This window comes from Petaurus breviceps, unplaced genomic scaffold (assembly GCF_028583685.1).
Source record: "Petaurus breviceps papuanus isolate PSGF00001 unplaced genomic scaffold, PetGlider_PUasm1.0 90639, whole genome shotgun sequence".
In the NCBI taxonomy this organism is placed as follows: Eukaryota; Metazoa; Chordata; class Mammalia; order Diprotodontia; family Petauridae; genus Petaurus; species Petaurus breviceps.
The window spans coordinates 4,592,131-4,606,822 of NW_027187296.1; the positions used below are offsets into that span (position 1 = coordinate 4,592,131).

Genomic DNA, 14,692 nt, shown 5'->3' on the forward strand with positions numbered 1-14,692 from the left:
AGATAGATAGATAGATAGATAGATAGATAGATAGATAGATAGATAGAAGAATAGATACACGCATATATGTATGTGTTGTGTACAAATGATGGAATAGTGTTGTGCTGTAATAAATGATAAAACGGATAGTTTATTTTTTTCAAATGCTTTATTAACTTGTGATTTACATCATTCATTTCTGCCAGATTTTGAGTTACAAATTTTCTCCCTATTTTTCCCCTACCCACCGCCCCAAAATAGCAGTCCCACAGGATATCCCCTCCTCCAATCTGCTCTCTCCCATGTTATCTCCCATAACCCTTTTGACTTTTCCAGTGGATCTCTATGCCCCAGTGCCTGTATATCTTATTTCCCAATTACATGTAAAATAGTATTAAAAATTGTGTGTGTGTGTATATGTATATTTAAACATTTGATTTTAAAACTTTGAATTCCACATTCATTGCCTTCCTCCCCTGTCACCCACCCTTACTGGGAAGATAAGCAGTTCAGTAGAGGTTGTACATGTGTGGCTAATGCAAAACAATGGGATAGTAGATATATTGTAAAAGACTGATTATATTTCCCTCCCTACTATCCCACCTCCCACTTGTTCTATTCTCTACTTTGATCCCATCCCTTTTCAAAAGTGGGTGCTTCCAACTACCCTCCACCTCAGCCTTCCTTCCATCATCCCCCCTCTCATCCCCTTTCCCCCTACTCTCCTGGAGGGTGAGATACCCTATTTAGTGTCCTTCCTTCCATCATCCCCCCTCTCATCCCCTTTCCCCCTACTCTCCTGGAGGGTGAGATACCCTATTTAGTGTGTATTTAATTCCCTTCTCAAGCCAAATTCAATGGGAATAAGATTGACCCATTCCCTTTTGCCTTCCTCTTCTTCCCCTCCATTGTAACCATTTTCCCTTGTCTCTTCTATATGAAATAGTTTATCCCATTCAGTCTCTCCCACATTATATTCCTCTCTCACCTCTTAATTTCACGTTTTAAGTATCCTCCCTTCCTGTTAAATTGGTCCTGTGCCCTCTATCTATGTATACCTGTAAACCTATATACACACATTGACATATGTATTCATAAGCCCATATACCCTCGTATATAGACACATATATATGTATATACATATACATACACACACACACACACACACACATATATATATATATATATATATATATATATATATTCCCTACAACTACTGAGAAAGGTCCCATAAGTTACAATTATAATTTTTCCATGTAGGAATGTTAATAGTTCAACTTTGATAAGTTCCTTATGATTTCTTTTCCCTGTTTATCTTCTCATGCTTCTCTTGCTTCTTGAATCTGAATGTCAATTTTTCTATTCAACTCTGGTTTTTTAACAAGAATGCTTGAAAATCCTCTATTCCACTGAATGACCATATTTTCCCCTGAAACATGATACTCAGTTTTGCTGGGTAGGTGAATTGTTTTTAATCCCATCTCCTTTGACCTCTGGAATATCATATCCAAGCCCTTCAATCCCTCAGTGTAGAAGCTGCCAGATCCCGGGTTATCCTGATTTTGTTTCCACAATATTCAAATTGTTTCTTCCTGGCTACTTGTAGTATTCGCTCCTTTACCTGGGAATTTTGGAACCTGGCTATAATATTCCTAGGAGTTTTCTTTTTGGGATTTTTTTCAGGAGGTGATCAGTGGATTCTTTCAACCTCTATTTTGCCCTTTGGTTCTAAAACATCAGGTCAGTTTTCTTTTAGAACTTACTGGAGGATGATTTCTAGGTTCTTACTTTGATCATGGCTTTCAGGTAGTGCAATAATTTTTAAATTATCTTTCCTGGATCTATTTTCCAGGTCAGTGGTTATTCCCATGAGATATTTCACATTGCCTTCTATTTTTTCATTTGTTTGGATCTCTTTAACACCACCTTAATTTCTCATAAAGTCATTAGCTTCCATTTGCTCCAATCTAATTCTGAAGCAATGATTCTCCTCATTGAGCTTTTGAGATTCTTTTTCCATCTGGCAAATTTGGCTTTTTAAGGCATTCTTCTCCTCATTGCCTTTTTAGCCTCTTTTGCCATTTGAGTTAGTCTATTTTTTAAGATATGAGTTTTCCTCAGTCAGGCTGTTGATTCTCATTTTGTAATTTTCTTGCATTGTTCTCATTTCTCTTCCAAACTTTTCCTCCACTTCTCTTTTCTGCTTCTTAAGGTCCTCTATGGCCTGTAACCAGCTCATATTTTCCTTTGAACCATTTGGTGCAGTTCTGACTTCACCGTCTCCCTCCTGTTCCATGCTTTGCTCCTTTTTGTCCCCCAAATAGGAGTCTAATGTTGGAATCTTCTGTCTGCTTTGTTACATTTGCCTGGTCATGTAGCCCCTCAGTCACTTGACCCGTGGGCTTTTTGCCACAGTAGGACTCTACCACCAGACAGGGTAGCTTTCATCCCAAACGCTGGGGTTTTCTCAGCTGCTGGAAATATTAGTTAGGTTCCTTCTTTGAGGTCTCCACATGCTCTCGCAAGCTGGTTACACACCCCAGGACCTCCACCCTAGACTGCAATCCAGATCCAAGCAGGTTAAAGCAAGAGTGATTTCCCCTCAGGCTGGTGCTTGGTCCCCCTACAGTCTGCAGGCCAGGAGCTGAAGCCTCCATGTGGCACTAGCTGGTTGTTCTGGAGTCTCAGCAGCTTCTCTCCCTGGGGGTAAAAGCCGGCACTCCCACTTACTGGGTCCCAAAGTTCAGACTGCACTGACCTCTTACTTTGTCCTTCACATCTATGTGTTGATAAATCTGGAAACAGCCACAGCTGCTGCTAGTCTGGAATCCCTCCTGCTGGAGGCTGGTCAGGCCCACCCTGGGGCTAAAGCCTTGGTGTGGGGCTGGGCTTGGCTCCCAGAGCGCTGTCCTGGCCAATTCCTACCAGCCTGACAGGCTGTCCTCAGAGGGAGGTTAGCTTCTCTTTTTCATTTTGTGGGTTCTGCAGCTCCAAAGTTTGTTTAGAATCCCATTTTTACATGGATCAGGGAAGGTGGAAGCCAGAGCCACTCAGAGGTCTTGCTTCTACTCTGTTATTTTGACTCTGCCCCCCTCCAAAGGGATAGTTTCTTTTAAAATGTTATTTAGTATTTTATTTTCTCCATTTATATGTAAAAACAATTTTTAACATTCATTTTTTAACTGTGAATTGCAATTTCAATTTCTTCCTCCCCCACCTCCCTTCATTGAGAAAGCAAGCAATTTGGTATAGGTTATACATGTGTAGTCATGCAAAACATTTCCATTTTAGTCATATTGTGAAAGAAAATATAGACTAAAATTGGGGGCAGGGGAACCACTAGAAAAATAAAGTTTTCAAAAAGCATGCTTCAATCTGTATTCAAATACCATCAGTTCTCTCTCTGGGGATTGATAGCATTTTTCATCATAAGCCCATCAGAGTTGTCTTGGATCATCAGACTACTGAGACATAGCTGATCATCTTACAATATTGCTGTTACTTTGTACACAGTACATTTCACTTTGCATCAGCTCATTTAAATCTTTCCAATTTTTTTCTGAGAGCATCTTGCTCATCTTTTCTTATAGCACAATAGTATTCCATCATAATTACAAATCACAATTTGTTCATCCATTCCCCAGTTGATGGGTATCCAAAGTGATAGTTGCAAAGAAACCTAGGATGATTTGTATGAATTGATACAGGGTGAGGTAATGAGAATGAACAAGTGGTTTATACAATGAAAAAATATTATAAAGACAACTTTAAAACACTTAGGAATGCTAATAAACAGGATGACTAAACAGTGTTTCAGAGGACTCATATAAACATGCTATCTGCCTTTTGATAGATAGTAACAGACTCAGAGTGCCAATTGAGACTTTTTTTAAACATGGTCAACATCAAAATTTATTTATAACCAAGTTTCTGTTTTTGCTTTCTTAATTTAGGAAGGGAGGAGAGTAGGAAGGAGAGGAAATGGATTTTTATTGACTGAAATTAATTTTAAAAGAGTTAAAAAGCAAAATATATTAGTGCTGTTCTGCACAAGCATATTATATAATGCAGTGAAGATAATTGATTTTTCCAATGATCATTGAGGATTTCCAATATCTTATGGTTATCATCCTCAATATCAAAGTATATGATACAATCCTATATGATGAAGAAAGCATAGTAGGTTATTCTGAATCCTTTTCAACTTCAAGATAAATAGATATAAAGATTGATGATAGACTGATAGACATACATAAGTAAAGAGAAACACATATATGACTACATATGTTTGTATATCTGAACTACATATATACAAAATATGGCATGTGTACATATGCTTATGTTTATGGACAATGGCCAGAGACCCAGATATGCATTAACTGCAGCAGTCTTATTTTATCATTCCCTTGCTCTCCTAAGATTTGAATATTAAGAAGGAAAATTCTAGTTGGATTAATTAGATTAATTGGGTTTTGGTTAGAATTGAGTTTTTACTGTATATGAAATATATAGAGTAATTTTAATTCATTTTAATCATGTTTAGAAAATATTAGAAAAATAAGAGACAATGTTCTTAGTCATTTTTCAGTCATGTCCAACTCTCTTTGACCCCATCTGGGATTTTCTTGACAAAGATATTGGAGTCTTTTGCCATTTCCTTGTCCACCCCATTTTACAAATGAGGGATTAAAGCATCTGACTACAAATCTGACTCCAGACACTATCTCTGTAATTCTGGGCAAGTCAACCCATTTGCTTCAGTTTCCTCACCTATGAAATGAACTGAAGAAGGAAATGGCAAACCAACCCAGTATCTTTGGCAAGAAAATCCCAAATGGGGTCATGAAGTTTAAGATACAACTGAAATGACTCAATGATGACAACAGAAAACATTATTTATTCAAGATAACTACTCTGTAAACATTGTCTTATATGAACATATATTTTATGTGAATATATTTCCATAGTGTGAAGCCAAGCACAAGTAGCTTTCCAGAGGACTGATACTGTGTATAGTTTTAAGATTCTGATCTATAGTATACTCTCTATTTATTAAATAGTAAACTAAAGCAAAACATTCACAGAAATCAAAGTATAGCATTCACAATGATATAACATAAGAATTTATCATTGAAGTGGCCACATATTTTTAAACAAAAGATATCATTCAGGATACAAATTACATAGGTCTCCCACCCCTAGGTCACAGTGTCTTAATCTCTCAGCCAGAAAATCTTCTGTCTTCTTGATTGGATACTAGCTTCCAATTATCCTTAACTCAATCATGCTTAAGGGGTACAAGGTACAAAGTACAAAGTTCTCCTACCCCTAGGTCACAGTGAATTATGATCTTGTCAGTCAGCACTAAGTACCCAGAGAGGTATTTTCATCTTGGCTCAAGTCTAGTTCCCATATTCCATGGTTCCTCTTCCATGGGTCCAGGTGTTGCCACCCAACCATCACCTGGATTCACAGGCAGGCATTTCTCAGCTCCTCGTCCAGCTCCTTTTTCAGTCCCTGTTCCATATTTAAGCTCAAAGTGTCTAGTCTACCTCAAATTCTTCACAGTTTCTGTTTCTGGGAAGACAAAGTTTAACAGAGCCAAAGCAACATTGATACACATTGCTGGCACCATCATCAATTCACTATCTGCCTGTGAAATCAACCCAGACCCACAAAGTCTGAGAAACAACACATACCCACAAACAAGGTCAGAGAAATCAGCACAAATCATCAGTACAGTCCCAAGACCTCAAAAACCCTCCTCCAGGATTTCTGTAAAGAGACAACAAGAAAATCTTCTTTCAGGGCTTCTGAACCTATGTAAAGGTCCCAGGGCTTCTGTACAAAATATCACAAACACAAATCGACACAGACAGAACAGACAAACAGAGTGCTGGACACCACAAGTTTTCTCCTTCTCAGCTTTGCTCTATCCCAGCTTGGGTTCCTGCTTATATATGGTGGTTCTCCTTCCTGTCTCACCCTTCCTGTTGTATCAGGAAGTTCCTCCCACCTTCAAATCACAAGGGAGGTCTTGCAAGCTGCTAAATACTTTAATAACCAAAACAAAGCACTAAGTACTCATTTGCTTGCCATTATACATAGTCAACTTAGAATTCCTGTCCCAACAATTTGCCTCTATACCCTTCTAACACACACACACACACAAACACACACACATATACTTGCTCATTTTTACAATTAGAGAGAAACTTCAATATTACCTATTTCTTTCATGTATTATCTTACTTCATTAAAATGTAAACTCCTTGAGGCCAAGGACTATCTTTCTATTAGTATTTTTATTCCCAGTCTTTAGTACAGGGTCTTGAACACAGTAAACACCTAATTAATGCTGCTTGATTTGTTAACTTGACTTGAATTTAACACTAAAGATGGTATAGAAAGAAATTTATTTAAAATTTGCCAAAATTATTTCTTATATAATAAATGACTATTTCAAATAGCTAGCTGACTTTTTAAAAAAGTCACATGTATAGTGTTGTTGTTCAATAATTTTTCAGTTATTTCTTACTCTTAATGATCCTACTTGGGGTTTTCTTGGCAAAGGTACTACAGAGGTTTGCCATTTCTTTCTCCAGTTCATTTAACAGTTGAGGAAATGGAGGCAAATTGAGTTAAATGACTTGGCCAGGGTTACAAAGCTAGTAAGTGTCTGAGGTCAGAATTGAATTCTGTAATCCATTTATTGTGCCACCTAGCTGCCTTCAAATATGTAATTAAATCCTTGTAATGTAAGGATGATTCCACCTTTGATTAACTGTCCATATTTTTCAATGAATACTCTTAGACATTCTCAAACTTTTCCATGCCTATCATATTTTACAATAATGTCATTTTGATAATGATCATATAATATCACTTAATTGTCATGTGTAAGATTGGGCATCATTTTTGGTTTCCTAATATTTTGTTTATCTTTATTCAACATTGTTTCTCAGTCATCAGTATCTTTCAAATCTTGGTAGATCAAAATACTGAAACGTCAATGTTGTAACCCTGAAAAAAAATTTAAAATCTGTATTGCTGAAGTAATAGAATGTGAATATTTTGCAATAATACCTAGTTATAAATGAATTAGTTTTGAGTGCTTTACCCTGAAAATGTATTAGGGAGAATGAATTACAAAAGGTATGGAGGGCTTGATAAAATATCACTGAAGATTGCTACATTTTATGAGGTTGAGTATCAAGAGAAGACTAGATAAAATAAAAATGACCTCCTACAAGGAATATCTAAAAGAATGTCCATTAAAAGGTTTATCAGGTAAAAAAGGGAAACAATTGTATTTCCATTCATTGATAAGAACATAGAGATGATTTTCCACCTAAAAAGCAGTGAGTTGGGGAAGGAGGGAGAGGCATGGGGTGTTTAAGGGAAAGTTTAATAGGAAAGTTTCTATTGCAATAGCATGTTTTTACAATTATAATACAATATCTAAATTCATGGTATGGATAAAATAGTGTCATTATGCAAAGAATTTATTTTTAATGCAAATGTAATGGCACCTGAAACATTTATTGATTCAGAACAAAAGAAAATAATCAAGAATTTCTAATCTAGCTCAGAAGTAATACTAATTTCATTACTGCTTCTGAAATATGGATGCATACCTACCACATATGTGGGTGCATGTGTATCCTTCATTACACTTGAAATACAACTTCTGAAACCTTTTTAAAACCTGAATTTCTATACAAATTGCCAATTTTCACTGAATTTAGTTTTACAAAGTTGTTTCAATGCTGTTGTCGCTGTTTTTTCTCCATCATAAAGAATTTATTTTTGATGTGATTTTATATTGTTTCAGGGGAAAAAAATGAAATCCAGATTAATTCTATGTGAGAGTTGTGGAAAATATTTTTAATATCATTCAACTTTGCCTTAAGAAGTGGTTTCAAATACAAAGACATGAATAATAGTCATTGTAATGCACTATTTATATTTGTATTTCTAGTCCCTAGAGCAATGTCTGACAAATGGTAGATGCTTAATAAATGCTTGTTTATTAATTGTTGTTGCTTTTTTTTTTCCCATTTCTTTCAGGTCCCTCCAATACTCCTTGATAAACAGTTCTCTGAATTCACACCAGATATCACACCAATCATTTTGGCAGCCCATACAAATAATTATGAGATAATAAAACTTTTAGTCCAGAAAGGTGTTTCTGTACCTCGGCCCCATGAGGTTCGCTGTAACTGTGTTGAATGTGTCTCCAGTTCAGATGTAGACAGCCTCCGTCATTCTCGTTCCAGACTCAATATCTACAAAGCCTTGGCAAGCCCATCTCTGATTGCATTGTCAAGTGAGGATCCCTTTCTCACAGCTTTTCAACTAAGTTGGGAGCTTCAAGAACTGAGCAAAGTAGAAAATGAATTTAAATCTGAATATGAAGAACTGTCCCGGCAGTGCAAACAATTTGCTAAGGACCTTTTGGATCAGACAAGGAGTTCCAGGGAGTTGGAAATCATCCTGAATTATCGAGATGATAACAGCTTGATAGAAGAACAAAGTGGCAATGACCTTGCAAGACTCAAGTTGGCTATTAAGTACCGACAAAAAGAGGTGAGTGCTCCTGGACAATATTTAATAGCCAGATATTTCCCTTTAGTTCCCTAACATTTATTGACAGAAGCAAATTGTTACTCAGAAGACATTTTTGTGCATTTGTGGCTTTTCTTTATAAATTTTAACTGTCCAGCACCATTAAGGTTGATTAGAAAAGTTACAGAAGTAAATAGTCCTTAAGCTGACACTGACATATCTTTCTATTGTTATATTACTAGTCAGTGTTAAATGCTGGTACCTGCTTTAGGATGGAACTGTTTGCTATGAAAAATGAAAACCTTAAATATTGTAAGTGAGTCAGGGACCATAGCACCCCCACCATACTCTTATTTTCTTGATCTGTCATGAAAACATAGGTGGGGGAAATTGATAGAAGACTGATTGCTCTCCTAAGCCATTTCTATACATTGTTCAAACTAACAAGTGATTATCCTTGCTTCAAATTTGTCTTTTATTTTGATTCACTATCCTCTTCAAAAAGTACAGCATTCTCACTTGAGGTTTCAGGTGTATCTTCAAAGACCTGGTTATCCCTGTCACATGGCAATGTGATGTTATTCATTGGGTAGCCCAGTCACTTAGAATAAAATAACTGTGAAATTCAGAATTTCCAATGAAATAACATAGATGTTCATGTAATTTTTTTATGAAGCCAAAATGTACTGTTGATCACTTTAACTAACCAAAAATCAACAGCTCAAACATCAAGTGTAGCAAAGGACGTGAGAAGGAAACAAGATTATGCTTTGATATATAAAAAATGCATGATCTGACTCTGGATAGGTTGACTGTGCTCATTCTACTTAGGGCTGTTGGATATTCAATCATTAATGGTTATTATATTTTGAATTCAATTGGTTTTATGCTTTCCTCATTCAGCTTTCTTTCAATCTATGATTTTCATGGAACAAATTTCCACTAGAATAGGCAAAAATAGGCCTTTTGTATGTAGCATCCATGAAAAAAATAAGACCACCTTGAAGCAAAGCATTCTCTAAAAAGGCTAGCTATTCTTCTCTTTTATAGTAGAGGTACATGATATCATTTGCATCTGTTTTAGTTAATCCCAGTAACACTTTTGGGGCTGGCACTGTAGTTAACTGTAAGAGATTCAGCAAGATGATTAAAAAAAAGCTCAAGTGCATTTTATGAACATCTAACTTTTATTAAAAAGTCAAGTCCTTTATTATTAACAAAATTTAGTTTGTTATTAAATTCATATGTGTATTTAATATATAGGCAAAATAAATATGATTACAAGGACAGACATTTTAAAAATGACTTTGAATTTAGGTTGAGAATCAGGAAACTTCAGTTCTATATAGGTAGTTGGGCAGTTCTTTGGATGGACCACTGAACTTGGAATCATGAAGGCTTAAGACCAAATCTAGCCTCAGACATTTACTGGATTATAACTCTAGGCAAGTTACTTTGCTTCTATGTGCCTCAGTTTCCTCCTCTGTAAAATGGGAATAATAATATCACCAGCCTCCTAGAGCTATTATGAGGATAAAATGATATAATATTTGTAGAATATGCTACAAACCTTAAAGTACCAGATAAATGCTAGCAAACTAGTTATTCAATTTGGGCCTCTCCTATTAATTCAGTGTATGAGTGTGCAAGTCACTTTACCTCCACAAGCCTTAGTTTCTTATTTTGTAAAATAAGGGAGTTAAACTGGATGACACCAAATGTCCAAGTCACTTAAATAACAAAATAGAGAACCAAACATTTTCTCTTATCCCTGTTACCTTTCAAACCTCTCCAAAATAGAAATAGTGCACCAAAAATAAAGCAACTTCAACTGTCTCTGTGATCTAGAACACCCCAAATCCAAAAGGCTAAAAAAAACAAATGACTCCCTGATCCTGAGGTTACTCAGGACCCTTCCCCCACCTCCAGTGCCATTGGCAGTAAGATTGTGCTGGAGGAACCAAGGACATGACCTATGACAAAGCCCTCCTCCAAAATGGTATTCTCTCCCTATTTCCAGTGCCATATACATTTCAGCTCAAGGCTGCATATGTTTGTCTAGGCCATTACAGGGAGTCAACATGGCTACAACTCCTTAGAAACAAAAAGCCTGTTGGGCACACAATCCTGTTACACTAGCATCGAATTGATGGTGCCAGTGGACAAGCTCAGCACAATGCTGGGCTAGAAAACTGAGGAATAGAGGGAGTGGAAAAAATATACCAGGACAAGATACTATGTGTGAGGAAAGCCATGCCACACCCCAGTAAGCTTGAGGAAAAGAGCACAGCATCTAGTTTGAGTCAGTTTTGGCCACTTAAAAGTCACTTCGGGCAGAGATCTAGGCTGGTGAACCATGAATTGCTCAGCATGGGAGGAGGCTGAAACCTTTGAAATCCAGCCCTTAAGGAAAACACCATCAAAGAAGACAGTCAGAAAGTGAATAAAGGAAAATGGGGGTGGGGGGGAGAGACAGCGAAAGGGAGCAGAGATTAAAATTATGAAAGATCTCAGGAACAAGAAAACTCAAAAGGCTTAATCATAAGCAGACAAATCAACTGGGAAAACATCAGCAACAGAAGGAAATACAGTCTTCAGATCTAATAAACAAGTTCAAGCATCTATGAATAAATACTGAGAAACAAAGGAAAATGATCCAACAATTGATACTGCAAAGGACCCAGTGGAATTTGAGGAGAACATTGAAATAAAACATGTTTCTCCTAACTGGTAAATAAAAAAAAAGAAAAGAAAATTATGAGGGCAGAATTTATAAGCTGCGGAGCAATAGTAACGGGTAAAATAGAAAGACTGAAAAATTTGATTACAAATCTCACCAAAGAAACAAAATAGAAAACAATTTGTTAGGGATACAAATATAGAGAAGGGAAGGATAAACTTGAAGAAAAGAAGCAAAACATAATAATATTGAAAGAAAATATACTCACTGTACAAGAAAGAAAACAACATACTGATCTTCAAGACAGGAGGTGTAGAAATAATCTAAGGATTCTAGGTCTCCCAGAAGAAACAGATGATCTCCAGAAAAGAGAATAAAATAAAACCAGTGATGTATGGTTAAATTTAATAATTCCGTTCAGAAATAACAAATTTTGCAAGTGATAGGGAAAAGATTTTTAAATATAAAGGAAAAATGGAGTAAAACAAATCTATTCTGCAGCCACTAGAAAACATAGGAGAGAATAAAATTCTAAAGAGCAGTGGAAATAAAGAAGTTTCCCAAAATGACCTACTCTATAAAGCTGAGCTCACCCATACGTGAAAAAAGATGGATGTTCAATAATAAAAAAAAAGTTTGAAACATTTTTAGAAAGAAAACCAAATTGAAGAGTCTGTTTACTTCACAAACCCTGAAATAACTTGAACAGAGAGATAAGAGTGGACATCCCCAACCCATCCCCAGAAGGCAGGAAGTTCATAGGTATTACATACTGCTTATGTTTTCAGAGTTTTCAATGTATCAAACACTTGTGCTGATTTTTTTTTCCTCTCTAAAAATACTATTTGTTGTATGAGTTGACTCTCTGGGGGAGGGATACATGGGATAATTCTGATAATATAAGAAACAGAAGATAACAAGAAAGTTTTGAAAACAGATAAACATTTAGCATTATTAATGAATCAATTTAATTCAGCAAACATTTATTAAGGACCTAATTTGTGTAAAGCACAATGCTGATTCTTAGGACACAAATGTAATGTAAAGACATAGACTCTTACCAGAAGCTGATATTCTAATAAGGGTGGAGTTGGAGGTTGGGAGAGAGTGATCAGGTGGCTGAATATATAGTGAGTTTTCTTGAATTAATGTATGAGCTTCAGAATTTTGACACAAATCTTCAAGTAGATTAGATATTAACTCAGTATCACCGACTCTTTTTAATATAGGAAAGTACTTAAGTGAGTTTGAGTATAGTGTATACGTATTATATGTAGTATTAAATGGTATGTAAAACAAAGCATTTTGAGAGGACACAGAAAGCACCTCGATTTCATTGTTCATCCATCAAGCTCTCTCAATGAAGTCACATTGGGGCATGTTGTATACACACAATTTTCACCTATATCTGGTCCTACCAGTAGTCTTCACTTTGATCCCAGGTTCCTATCTAATTCTTCTTCACTGCTTTCATGAAATCAGGCTCAGAGTTATGGAAAGAAGGATTCCACAAACTCTAAGATAATAATATAATAATGGTTTTCTATAACTTGTGGATTTGAATTAAGTTCAATTAATTCAAGCTCTGAAATTCTCTGCAAAGATCTAAGAAAAGTTCTGAGTATATTCAAATTTCAGTTGTAAGTCTAATTATATGATCTAAATAAAGCTTTTTTCTGTTTGAAGAGAACAGAAACCATACAGGTACCTGTGTAATCGAGGTAGGCTCAGTGAATAGAGTGCTAGAGTCAGGAAGACATGAGTTCAAATTTCACCTCAGACACTTACTAGCTATGTGACCATGTAATGTAATGTAATGTAATGTAAATGTAATGTAAAGACATAGACTCTTACCAGAAGCTGATATTCTAATAAGGGTGGAGTTGGAGTCACTTAATCTGTTTGCCTTAATTCACCATAGAAGGAAATGGCAAATCACGCCAATATCTTTGCCAAGAAAACCCCATGGACAGCATTGGCATGTCATGGTCTACAGGGTCATGAAGGGTTTTATATGACTGAACAACAACACCTGTGTAATTAATCACTTTGCCTTAAGGGCACAAGCATTTTTGGTCCCCTCTTCTGAGCCTTATTTCTCTTCAGAACTTTACTGGACATTTAGTTACCTAGGTTCTCCATCTCAGCATTATGCTTGAGTTCTTTGACTCCCTCACCTCATGTGTCCAGTTGCTCTATATTTCCATTTCTACTCTCACTAGATCTCTCACATTTATTCTGTCCTCTTTGTTCACATAACCACACCCCCAATTCATGTGCTCATCACCACTCTCCTGGACTATTACAATAACCTTCTTATTGGTCTCCTTGACTGAATTCTTTCTCCTACTCCAATTCATCATGCATATATATGGCTCTTAAAGTGGTTTTCTTAAAGACAAATCTGACCATGAAATTCTCCTACTTAATAAATTACACTGGGGTTCTCCATTTGGCTTTTAGAGCCATTAACAACATGGCTATTCTCTACCTTTCCAAAATAACACACACACACACACACACACACACACACACACACACACACACCCCTCCCAACTTCTAACCTTTCATATTCTACTTACCCAGATTGGCTTTCTTGCCATTCCTTTCGGAATGATTCATCACCATGAATTAAATGCTCTAACTCCCATACATAAAATGCATCACTTCCTACCTTTACCTAAGAATACTTTGATTTCTTTAAAACCCAGAACAAGCACCACCTTCTATGTGATATTTTTCCTAATACCATAGCCATTTGCTTTTCATGTCCCCTGTAAAATCACCTTGAACTTACTTGATATATATTACATATACATGTATATGTGCATACATGTTGTTTCCCTTCATGGAATATAAACTCTTTGAGGGCAGGAATTATTTCACGTTTGTCTTTGTATTCCCTTTGTCTGACATATTACCTGGCATAAGTTTTAGGTGTTTAAAATATGGTTGTTGATTGATTTAGAGGGAGTTTATATACATATACATACATGCATACATATGTGTGTGTGTGTACATTTTTATTTCTGAATTATACTATTTTTCTATTAAAGAAGTTCCTGTAAGGGTAGGGATAGGTAATTATGCTGTGATTTAATTGGAATAGGTCATACCCAAGTGAGGAAACTTCCTCTACCAATACACTGTCTCTGTAACATACAATCTTACTGATTTTCCTGGAGTTCTGAGATGTTAATTGACTTGCTTAATGTCAGCCAATATGAGTCAGAGGCATGATTTTTCACCCAAGTTTTCCTAGGTCAGTTCTCTATCCATTACACTATATTGCTTCTATGGAGGTCTGGAACTAGAAAAAGTGCAAAAAAAAATCTGAAATCAGTGTTGGATAAAGACATTTAAGAAGGGGCAGGAGGAGGGGGTAAGAGTTGGAAGGATATTAATTAGTTTATATATCTGTAATGTAATACCAAGCAAAGGCAACTTCCCAGGTTCAAAATACCA

The 14,692-nt window shown here is 36.1% G+C and overlaps 1 protein-coding gene across 1 annotated transcript in view; it reads left to right on the forward strand.

Annotated features, from left to right (window-relative positions):
- TRPC4 (transient receptor potential cation channel subfamily C member 4) overlaps positions 1-14,692 on the forward strand; it is a 282,270-nt gene that overhangs the window by 122,192 nt on the left and 145,386 nt on the right. Inside the window, exon 3 of the mRNA XM_069064634.1 lies at positions 8,050-8,568. Within this exon, the coding sequence (XP_068920735.1) occupies positions 8,050-8,568 (519 nt within the window). The remainder of the gene's footprint in view (positions 1-8,049; positions 8,569-14,692) is intronic.